The sequence below is a fragment of the Typopeltis vanoorti genome, chromosome 3, assembly GCF_054136105.1.
Source record: "Typopeltis vanoorti isolate ZY-2024b chromosome 3, IOZ_Tvanoo_1.0, whole genome shotgun sequence".
In the NCBI taxonomy this organism is placed as follows: Eukaryota; Metazoa; Arthropoda; class Arachnida; order Uropygi; family Thelyphonidae; genus Typopeltis; species Typopeltis vanoorti.
The window spans coordinates 95,839,302-95,851,884 of record NC_143551.1 but is presented as its reverse complement, the minus strand read 5'-3'; the positions used below and the strand labels follow the sequence as shown (position 1 = coordinate 95,851,884).

Genomic DNA, 12,583 nt, shown 5'->3' with positions numbered 1-12,583 from the left:
AACATTTATGCTTAAAACAACTTATGTGGATGAACTATGAGCTGAGCAAGTTTACAAAGGATATCTTGTGCTCTGCATAAACTTCAAGCTTTTAAGTGAGACTCCATGTATCAAATACATTTTTGGTGCTCACTAATTCTCTCGTCCACAAAGCAGCTGATTTGTGCAAAATATGAGACCCAATAAAGTGAGAAGATAAAACTTTCACAAAATTCTTGTGACCATGTCAAAAGCAGAAAGGATAAGAACTCATCTCTCTCTCTTTCCATGTTAGCAGTACTCTTTGATGGAAACAGTATCAAATTGTATAGTGATAGCCTGAATATTCAAACTATAAAAGTCAATGATCTCCACTGGGTGTTACAAAGGTTATATCACTTACTTGCATCAATAATTTAAACATGAGAAGCTCTTTTTTGTAAAGATGATTCGGAGGAGCAAATGGTGTGGGCACTGTTGAGTAATGTTTGATTGATACAATCCTTCTGGGTACATACAACATGACGTCATGCTGTATGTCTATATGTTGTTTGTTTTCCTGACAGGGAAAGTACCCTATCAGGTCATCCAATACCATATTGTGCACTTGATCGATGATTTCTGGTGTCATTACACTTTTTGGATGTCCTTCACGTGGATCATCTTCAAGGCTGGTGTGGCCAGGTTTAAACTCGGCAGCCCATTTCTTAATTGTTGAAAATGAAGCAGAAGAGTGCCCATAAAGTTTTATGAACTTCAAATGAATTTCTTTTGGCATTAAACCTTCTTTTACAAAGAATTTTATTACCGCATGATACTCAATTTTATCTATTTCAAGGGATACAGACAACACTTTTGCTTCAGACAACTGTATAAAACAAACTACTTGACAGAATGACTTGCAAAAGTTTATGGCAGATGTACCAACTTAGGGAAAAAAAAAAAAAACTCTTGCCAATAGTGTTGCCATTTTTGGTCGAGGCTGAGAACTTTTCAGACCACCCTCGTGTATATGTATATATATATTTTTTTTTTTGTCTTGAGTCAATCATTTCCAGAATTCTAAAAAGAATGAAGGTAAAAGTCACTGCAGCAGTTCAATCCAATTGGATGGAACTTTTGTAAATTTACTTACCACTTGGTGTAAAAACAGTCTCTTAAAAGGAGAAACAAACTGGCAGTCTCATCAGAGTTATTAACACATATATAGCTTTTGATGGCATTCCTATTTCAAATGAGACTTATCTAGTATTATTCAGGCCTCCATGGAGTCAAGAGACTCATCATAGGAGGTCCTTCCTAGGAAACACAGTCTATCATACCACTCCTTGAACTCATTGACCATTATTGCTCTCAACACTCTATCAGGCAATGCATTCAACGGTTCCACCTCACCCACCATGCAAAGAAACCAGTCCTCAACCTCTTGCTCACAGCTTCCTTTCGTAACTTCCAGGGATGGCTCCCTTGTCATCGCTCCTTCCTGCTGCTCCACCAAGTGAAAGTACTCCCCAGTGTCCACCCTATAACTGCCTCTCAACAGTTTAAAAGTCTTGATCATATCACCTCTCCTTCTTCTATCCACCAAACTCTGCAGTCCACATTCCCTCAGCCAATCCTCATAACTAACATTATTGATTAGTTACTTCTAGATAGAGCCATAGCATGAGAGTGATTTTCTATTAAAATCTGCTCTATTCATAACTACCACTACCTTTCATTAATCAGTTTTCAAAAATCAGATGGGTGTTGATACTTAAGTGACAGGAAGGTAGCATGAAGTTCAGCTGCAAAAATATTAAGAACAGAAACATAACAAGGGCCACTTCAAAGCATAGTTGATTGGCATCATCACCTGAAAAGACTAGGAATACTAGATGACAAAGTCATTGGACAACTAGGCCTCAGATTGCCACACAACAAACTGGTAACTAAACTGAAATGGATGGAGTTGGATAACAGATTAGCAAGTTGGACAGGTGACTGACTGTCTGATAGGTATTAGGGATTGTGTATGGGGAGTGGTATCCCAAAGGAGAAAGAAAGAAGGTCACTAGTGGTGTGCAACGGGGGGGGGGTCTGTTTTGGAAACCGATATTGTTTAGCTTGTATGTTAATGATATCAGGATAGATACAACTGGAGATATGCAGCTGTTTGTAAATGATGCAAAGTGGAGAAGGACTATGAGGATTAGAGCAAATGCTGTGGCCTTAGAGAGAATCTGAATAGACTATGTGATTGGGCAAGTGAGTGGAACCACCAGTTCATCAATGCAAAGGGTAAGGTCATGAAATTTGGTAGGCAAGGATGAGAAGCAGAGTATACAATTAATGAGGAAATTTTAAAGGAGGTGAAGATGAGAACTGGGAATGGTGGTGGACAGAGACTTGAAGCTTAGAAGTCATACTGCTAAAATTGTGAGAACATCACAACTAATTATGGCAATGACGAGAAGGAACTCAACAAGCAGAAGCAAAGATGTTATGGTTTCTATGTATAAGGCCTTAATCAGGCTACATATGGACAATTATGTGCAGATCTAGTGAGTTTTCAAAAGAATGAGGATATCTTAGAAAGTCCAGAGAAGATTCACTAAGTCAGTATTGGGTCTCTGGAATGAACATGGAAAGAATGCAATTTGTAGTCTTGTGAATATAAGAAGGAATATGATTGAGACACATAAGTTGGTGAGGTGTTTATATCAGATTAACATGGAGATTTTCTGATGAGTAGAGGGAAACAGTGGTAGAATAAGTGTCCATCTCTGGAAGCTGTACAAGGAGGGTGTGAGCAGTAGGATCTTTGCATGGAGAGTGGTTTGTGAGTGAAATGCAATGCATGAGTGAGAAGGGAGGTGAGCACAGAAACAATAAATGGACTTAAGTCATGGCTTGATGATCTTTTTGTGAGTGTTGATCTCCTTTGATGAGTGTGCCTTCTAGGTCTGATAATAATAATAATACTGCACAGAATGCTATGCATTAAATTTTTAAGGGACATAATGACTAAATTTGTCCTTAGCAAAAAAAAAACCTGAATTTCAACTGAAGTTAATGGATATCAAAATACACTGATGACTCACTATCAGTATGGTTTGCCAAAAGCAAGTCTCTGCTAAAAACTCAATGCATTAAATTTCCAGTTATGTTTTCTCTTATTCTTCTCAAAGTGGTGTGATAAGGATTCCTTCAAGATATGTTACACATTTTCAAGCAATTACCATTACAATATTACAATTTAAAAAATTATTAGTTATTTTAGTAAATGCCTCCCCATAAAGGATGAAATGACAAACTTTCAGAAGAACTTCTAACTTACACCATACTACTCAGGTTCTATGTATTCTTGATGCATTGAGATATGTTCACTACTTATTTGAAAGATCTGCCAAAAGAGGGTCATCTCTGCTTGAAAAACAAGGTGCAGAATTACTAATTCCTTCAAAATGTGCAATGTAGTTTTAAGCAGATTTGCATTAAGCGTTTCAGAATTTCTAGTTCAGAGGTGATTTGTAGATTAACAAATAATGCTCATTTAGCCATATTCATATGATAATACATGACTAAAATACATGTGACTCTAGGAGACACAATTATCTGATTCTAACAAACAGAAATAATAAGCAAATTATAGTACTTTTAAGATGATAATCTAAGCACAAAGATGACCAAACAGATAGCTTGCTGAGGATAAACTTTCATAAGACCAGCAATGTGGACATTATGTTACTGTGGTTATCTATATTCACTTGATGCCTAGCTCACAGATGTCTCTGAATTTTCTATGTTAGGATTCACATTGAATCTGTCCACACATGGAGCTAAGTATGCTATAAGTTCTGTGACCTCTTGTGTGTGTGTGGGGGGGAGACTGTATTGAAGTTTATGTGTGTCTGTGTGCAAGCATATAATAACATCCTTTCAGTATTCATAACTCACCATCTTAATTATTTGAAATGGGAGTCTAGATACATGACAACCCATAGTCATACTTAGCTTCTCTCAAAAGTTGAGAGGTAGTATAATTCAACATTTTAGCTTATATCTCAATTTTCAGGAATTTCATATAATCATTTGTGCTGCTTTCAGATGTAGTAAATACTTGGCTCAGTTAAGAGAGATGACAAGATTTTTTGCTGATGAGAAAGCCATAAAGAATTTCTGTGGAAGCACTTGAAAACATAACTTACAAATTGAAATTTTTTTGAACATATCACATCATTTTTAGAGATGACAATATACAGCTTTTACTACAGGATAAAAATGTTACTCTCCATGATGTTCCAGTTTCTGGAAGGTAGAAATGAGCAATTTAATGCAATTATTATAATTGTAGAAATAAATACACAATTAGGAATGCTTTTTAAGTAGAGTAACTTATTCTTTTTTTTTTTTTTTTTTTACTGGATATCCCCAAGGAGACTGAACTCCATCTAGAATGGATGACATATACTCTCATAAATTACCCCTATCCATAAATAAAACCTTTGAAGTACAGGTAACTACCATAAATGTGATCTAGGTTGCATTTATGAGGAAAGAACTAGAACAAGCAGAAGAAATAGATTCCCAAATCACAGTTCAAGACAGACCAACTTAGTAGTGAGGAGAGGGAAAAAAAAGACAAAACAACTAAGTAACCATCACTGAGCCCAAATAAATACCAACCCCAAATAGCAGGCTGGATTAATTATAATATACAATTTATTTTTTCTTCAACTTCATTTCTTTCATTATTTTATTTACACCACACATACATTACAAATATGAAGAAATAGCTGAAATGTATGAGTAAATTGAAGATATATGGAACACATTCAAACAAAAAGACAACACAATAATAATGGGAGATTGGAACGCAATCATAACAGAAGGAAAGGAGGAAGGAGAAGTAAAAGGAAGAGAAGTGAAATCTTTCTTGAAAAAGATATGACAGCTATGCTTTAGTAGCATTGAGGTTCAAAAGGTTATTCTTACACCATGAAGAATAACTAGAAAATCAGAGTTAAGGTATTTGTCATAAAAGGTTTTAAATATTCAGATGATTTGTCAAATGATGTAGAGGAAAGGAGTGTGCTATCATTAGCATAGCAATGGATACAATTTCAAGTCATTTATTTATGGGAGGAAGAGAATGGGAGTAATTCAACATTAGTTTGAAAATCTGAGGAGTGGAAGTAACTGATCATGATGCAGTGCAAAAACCAGAAAAGAAGTTGTTGTTTTAAGGATACTTGCGACATAAGACTGAATGATATAATCACGTAATCACAAGAAAGATATTTATTTAACCAAATATTTCGGTCTGGAAATAGCAGACCATCGTCGGTGGTATTACAAGAACAGTTTAAAAAATATACAAGCTAGAATACTAACAATAGATCGTTGAAATTAGAACATGCCGCGTGATGTTCTAATAGTGATATAGTGATATAACATCACGCGGCATGTTCTAATTTCAACGATCTATTGTTAGTATTCTAGCTTGTATATTTTTTAAACTGTTCTTGTAATACCACCGACGATGGTCTGCTATTTCCAGACCGAAATATTTGGTTAAATAAATATCTTTCTTGTGATTACGTGATTATATCATTCAGAAAAGAAGTTCACAAATGCAGAGAGTGGAAAGCTGACTAGTAGTTTCCTGAGCAGGCTGTGTACCAAACTTGATTGAATGCCCTAGAAACATTAATAGCAACAATAGGAGATTGGCTGTGGTTAAGAATGGTAATGCCTGTATTGCTGTATAATAAATTTAGTTTAATCCTTTATCCAAGTGTGAGCAAACAAAGTTTGCACCTGAAAGTATCTTCAGGACTGGGTTAAGGTGGTACACACCAGGGCAACTCGTTGCAAAGGTGGAGCAAGCTACCAACACTCCTATCCTAGTATCTCCTATAATGCAAAACACATCTCCTTGCGGATATGTCTATTGTTATGCATTAAGGGAAGGGCCACTACCCAGACCGGTTTCGACCTTTATTGAGGTCTCTTCAGTGGGAGCCAGGCCCAAGTCGAGATATCAGGCAGAAGCATTTGCAGGTCATCTCCACCTATAGGAATTGCCAATTGGTGTGCCACCCTTTTTTAATAAATTATTCTGGATTTAGAGAAAGATGTTGAAAGTTTATTTTCCACTTGGTTAGAGTATAATAAATTTAGTTTAATCCTTTATCCAAGTGTGAGCAAACAAAGTTTGCGCCTGAAAGTATCTTCAGGACTGGGTTAAGGTGGTACACACCAGGGCAACTCGTTGCAAAGGTGGAGCAAGCTACCAACACTCCTATCCTAGTATCTCCTATAATGCAAAACACATCTCCTTGCGGATATGTCTATTGTTATGCATTAAGGGAAGGGCCACTACCCAGACCGGTTTCGACCTTTATTGAGGTCTCTTCAGTGGGAGCCAGGCCCAAGTCGAGATATCAGGCAGAAGCATTTGCAGGTCATCTCCACCTATAGGAATTGCCAATTGGTGTGCCACCCTTTTTTAATAAATTACTCTGGATTTAGAGAAAGATGTATTTAGAGAAAGACATCTTTCTCTAAATCCAGAGTAATTTATTAAAAAAGGGTGGCACACCAATTGGCAATTCCTATAGGTGGAGATGACCTGCAAATGCTTCTGCCTGATATCTCGACTTGGGCCTGGCTCCCACTGAAGAGACCTCAATAAAGGTCGAAACCGGTCTGGGTAGTGGCCCTTCCCTTAATGCATAACAATAGACATATCCGCAAGGAGATGTGTTTTGCATTATAGGAGATACTAGGATAGGAGTGTTGGTAGCTTGCTCCACCTTTGCAACGAGTTGCCCTGGTGTGTACCACCTTAACCCAGTCCTGAAGATACTTTCAGGCGCAAACTTTGTTTGCTCACACTTGGATAAAGGATTAAACTAAATTTATTATACTCTAACCAAGTGGAAAATAAACTTTCAGCCTGTATTGCTGGTCGGTGGATCACCAGGCAGTGAAGAAGTTGCCTGTTGAAGACCTTCTCTATGATTTTTGTGAGAAATGAAGTGAAAGCAACTGGATGACAATCTGTTGGGTGGCTTTTATCCTTTTTTTTTTTTTTCCTTAGAAGAAAAAATATACTTGTTTATATGATACAGCAGACACTAGTCAAGTAAGAAAGACTGCAAACGTAGTACAGGATAGCCATTTTGGAGCACAGATTTTTAACACACACATCCTTCTATCCTACTGGAACTAGGTAGCTTAGTATCAAAGCTATTTAAGGTTCTTTTCATTTCTTTCTAATGAAAGATTAATAGATGCAGAAAGTAGTTCTCAGTACTTGGTTATCAATGCAAGAACTGTAGGAGAAGAATGATTTTAATAATTCAGCCTTGTCTTTGGATGATGTTATAATACAGTGGCGAACAAACTGATTTGGATACATCTCCAAGAAAGCATTCAAAAATATGTCCTCTTTCTCAGCACGTCCATGACTCGAAGATAAATTGCCAATGAGTGTAGTGTTGGTTTGGGTACTGTCAATGTGATTTTAAAGAGGTTTAGGCAGACAGATACCTTTTCTTCTGACAGAAAAGGAAAATGCGAGCAAAAAAAAAAACTACACTTACTCAAGATCATTTATCAGCTAGGAAAAGCAAAATGAATACAAGATTGTCAGCTGAAGACTTAAATAGACTTGGCAGCTACTGGGATTAATGCTTCTGACATAACAGTCTGTCGAAGATTGTTGAAAGCAAGGAAAACTGCTCACAGACAAAACAGAAACAATTGTTGATGAACTTTATGCAGAAAAAATGGCTCCAGTATGCAAAAGTGTACAAAGATTGGGCTGTTGAGAAGTGAAAGGAGATCAGATTCTCAGATGAGAGCAATTTATTTGTCCAAGGAGAGCAAGTACCTTATGTCTGCAAATCAGCAGCTGAGAAGACTTCTCCCGCCCACCTTCAACAAGCTCCTAAACAGCCGTCTAAAAAGATGATCTGGGGTTGTTTCACAAATGACGGCATAAGATCACTTTTGCCAGTTGATGATATGATGAAAAGTGACCCATACATAAAAATATTGGAGAAAAGAGTGGTCCCACAGATATAGAAAAACAAAGAACTTATCTTCCAAAAGGATCTTGCACCATGCCACACTTCAAAAAAAGTGAAAGAGTTCACCAAACATTACAAAATCCAATTGCTTCAGTGGTCAGGTAACTAATCTTGACATTAACCCAATAGAAAATGCGTGGGCCATAGTGAAAAGAGACTTGAAAAATTAAATTGTGATACAAAGGATAACTGAATACAATCCACCATAAAAGTATGGCTTTGAGATGTAGAAATAAGAATAACATGTTTTACATTGGTAGAGCCATGCCTAAGTGAATTAATGAAATTATTAGGAATAGAGCACATAAATTATGAGGTAAAGTTAAAGTTTAATTTTTATGCTTATTTTCTTGCGAAATTAAAATTTTTCTTTAAAATGCGAGTGTTCGGATTAATTTGTTCAGTACTGTAGTACCATTTAGATATGAGAAGTGGTGACACTGAGAAAAGTTGGATCCAACGACCATGCTGAGGAACTAGAGGGCTTGACTTCGTTTTTTTGAACAGGAAATGAGCTTTCTGCATTTGGACTTTTCAAATTCAGATTTGGATTTTTGAAATTTTTGCAGCCACTGTAAGCTGAGTGTGAAGATGAAGGTTTGTTCTCTACTCACTTGTGATATGATAAAACTTTTAATTTTTTTTTTATTTTTATCTGCTTTGACATGCTTTGGAGAACCAAGGCATAGTTGGATAGTAATGTAGAATTCTCAACAGAATGAGTGTCGTAATTTTGACAGGAACTTAATTCCTGTCAGAATTATTTGTGTTATTCGGTCTAAGCAGATTTGGATCTGGAAAATGGAAACAGTAATTTAACCATGGTAAAGACAAGTAAGGGCATTTAGTACCATTGTAATGTCAGAGGAAATGAGACTGAGAATAGCTGGATGAAGAAGGGCTTTGATGGAATTTTTTGCAACAGCTGCAAAAAATTCCATCAAAAATCAAAATCTGATTTTGAAAGTGGCAAATACGGAAAGCTCATTTCCTGTTCAAAAAGCATTCAAGTTCCACATTAAAGAAAACTTAAATGAGGTCATGGTCTAAGTTACCAACTGGAGAGATGCTTGATATTTACAGTGTATCTAGAAGGAGAGCTTGTTTAAAAAAAAAAAAAAAAAAAAAGGTTAAAAGTTTTAGGATGGTCAGGATTATCTGGTATTCTGGTCGATAAACTGATTATGTTAAGTCACAGCTTTGATAGAATTTTTGCAGTAACTGCAAAAATTCCAATGCATTTTGGACATTTCAGACATTTCAGAATGGGAAGGTATTCAAGTGTTTTATTTTTCTTAGAAATCCAGAAAAGATATCAAAGAACAAAATAAATGAAATCCTATAATGCCTTCTATTCCCAAAGGTAGTATGAATAATTCCTTTAGTCCTAACTTTCTGAAGAAAAGTTGGGAACCTGCCTCTATCCTTCAACCCTCACTAATAGTGAGCTCAAGCTATCAATGAACCAAAGCTTTTGGGAGATAATATGATAGACAACTGCTGCCATCTAGTGGTCCAAAAAATCCTCGCACTCATATTGAACTTACACTCTTACAGAGTGCAAGTTCAATGGCTAATCTTTTGAGATGTAGTTAACAACCGAGGTTTTGGGGAAAAAATCCTACTTGTCATGCAAAAATCAACTAACTAATGAAACGGCCAAAGAAAAGCTTGTAAAAAATTCCTCTAGTTGGCTACTAGAATCACACCTGTAATGGTTATTCTTCAGGTAGCCTAGCACTATAGAAGCAAATGCAATTTTCAGGCTACACAGGTATCTATTAAAGAATATGTGAAGCACACTCTGCTATATAAATTTAAGAAAGGAAATAACATGACTTCAGTCAAAAAAAAACATGCTTGTGATGAAGAGAATATATATGAAATATGAATACTACAACTTACATGATAAAGCATATAAGGCCTAGAGTGATTCTCATCATAAATGATTTATGATTAGCCACAACTAAAAAAAAAACTTATTCGAGAATTTATCAAAGAACCCAATATCTGAGCAATTCATCCTCTTAATATCTGGAAAATCTCAAACCTGGAAAAGTAGATTCCTCATATGTTGTACCTCAATATCTAGAAACCCAGTAAACATCTGATGAATCAATCGTTAAATTCTCAAGATCCTGCATAAAAAATATCTCAAATTCTGATCTCCTCACTATACTTCAATGGGCGACTGATAACCCAGTGAACTTCAATGCTACTAAAACACAATTTTCTGAAAGAAAGATAACTCATCACTTCCCCTTTTTGATAACACTCAAATATCAAGACATGATCAGATTTCTTTCCTTGGCCTAATCTGTACCTCCACCCTTTCCTGGCACACATCTCAGCCATATCTTAGCAGCAAAAAAATTGTATTTTTCTGCACAATTCACTATTTTCACCTATATAACTACAAAACACTGTATAAATCTCATATCTTTCCAAACACAGAATACTGCTCACACATTTGGAGTAATAAGTCAAAGCCTCACTAGCGTTGCTTGATTTAGAAGAGGGCAATTAGATGATAATGGACGACACCTCTCTTCTCACAGAATAACTCCAGTCCCTTGCTCACAAATGTTCAATTTCTGCCTTATGCCTCTTCTAGAAGTGCTTTCATGTGGTCAATGTTTTGCTGAATTGGCCACTATTAGTCCACTTTCTTCTAAAACTGTAAGAACAAGAGCAGTTGTTGGTCAACATCCATTATCATCAGACTTCCATGGAGTTAAGAGACTCATCCTGAGAGGCCTTACTCTCTCACACACACAGCTCATCATACTGCGACTTAAAAGCATTCACTACACTTAAGGGAAATGCATTTCAATAACCCACTATTCTATACACAAAAAACTTACTTATCCCTTTGCTCACACCCTCCTTATACAGCTTCCAGGGATGGCCTCTTGTTCTCCTCGTCTCCAGCCATCCTATGAAAAATCACAATCTAGTAATTACCCTTTACCAACTTATATGTCTCAATCATGTCTCCTCTCCCTCCTCTGTAATTTGCATTTTCTCAATCTGTCCTCATACTCAAAATTCCAGATATCTGAAACCAACTTAGTCAATCATCTCTGAACTCTCTAACAACTCTTCATCCTTTTGAAAACCAGGTGACCAAATCTGTGCACAGTAATCCATATGCAGTCTGATCAAAGCCTTCTATAACAGAATCATACCATCCTTACTTATACATGTCAGTCTTCTCCGCATCATTGCATAATAAGCTATGCTGCCATCACATGATGTTCTTGAAATTTCAGGTCCCTATCCACCATCATCCTGGGATATCTCATCTCCTCCACCTCCTTTTTTAAATTTTAAAACATTACACTAGGCTGCATTGAAATGGCAGCCCCCACACACACTAGTCCATTTCTCGCTCCTCCAGCAGGGATACATCATTTTTATCCTCTTAGCTCTTCCCCAACTTTGCATCATCTGCAAACAACTGTATCTCACCATTCCTGATGTAATTTACATAAAATGAACAGCAATGGCTCCAAACCAGATCTCTGGACACACCACTAGTGACTTTCATCTTCTGGGATAATGCTCCATCATACACAACCTGTGGATACCTAGCAGATAGCCAATCTCCAATCAACTATTTTACCAATATTTGATTGGAGATTGGCTACTCAACCAATTTACCAATATTCAATCCAACACTCAACCAATTTACCCAATATTCAATCCAATACTCAATCAACCAATTTACCATTGACCATTACACTTATTAGATCAACAAGATTTGATCAACCATGGTAGTTTGATCAACCTTGAATAAACCATGACAACGATCATTTTTACCTGTTATTTTTCTTAAGCTTACAGGCCTTTTAAGGCAAAGTAAATGGATTTCAAAACCAAATTTGGTAGTACAAAGAATTAAGCTAAATACGTTTAGCATGTTAAATCTGTTAGTGTATACTCATAATGGTTTATTTTTCAGATACCTAGAAAATAAGATACCCAATTAAGGATGGATACCAGTTTTTCAGATGATGTTAATACTGTGTTTCAACCAAAGAGGGTTCAGAAAATTCCTCAGACTGAATTTGAACATAGGTCTCATTCATCTGATATGTGACAAAGGCATTTTTTTTTCCAACTACCTATTTTTCAAGATTGTAATTTTGTAAATTTTTTTTGTAATCAATGCTTATTTATTCTGATATGATGCAGCATATTGATTTTCTCCTATAAACTACTGGTTTATAGGAGAAGCAGCAAAGCAAGCAACTCCTTGAGGAATGATGTTTAAATTTTTATTTAAAGTCAATCATTTAAAATGACTGGTCACAATAGTGAAGGAAATTAAATTGCTTTAAATATCAATATGAAGAATTTGCAATGAAGCACAGTCATCATGACAGAGTTAATTATTAGCAGAAAAGTAAGCAAGAAAAAGTAAAAGCACTAGTGGGTTAGATCAAATGCTTACTTTGGAGTGGAGCACAAAAGCGGACATCATGATGCTGTGACCATCCACTGGCTTCTACTAAATGCAG

At 36.2% G+C, this 12,583-nt stretch overlaps 1 protein-coding gene across 6 annotated transcripts in view; it reads right to left on the bottom strand.

The window, feature by feature from the left end:
• The window catches only part of LOC150108403 (protein O-linked-mannose beta-1,2-N-acetylglucosaminyltransferase 1-like), a 378,713-nt gene that overhangs the window by 278,200 nt on the left and 87,930 nt on the right, over positions 1-12,583 (bottom strand). For all 6 annotated transcript variants that reach the window (XM_090415822.1, XM_090415823.1, XM_090415824.1 and 3 more), the window contains one exon: positions 12,517-12,583. In XM_090415822.1, coding sequence (XP_090271948.1) covers positions 12,517-12,583 — 67 coding nt within the window. The remainder of the gene's footprint in view (positions 1-12,516) is intronic.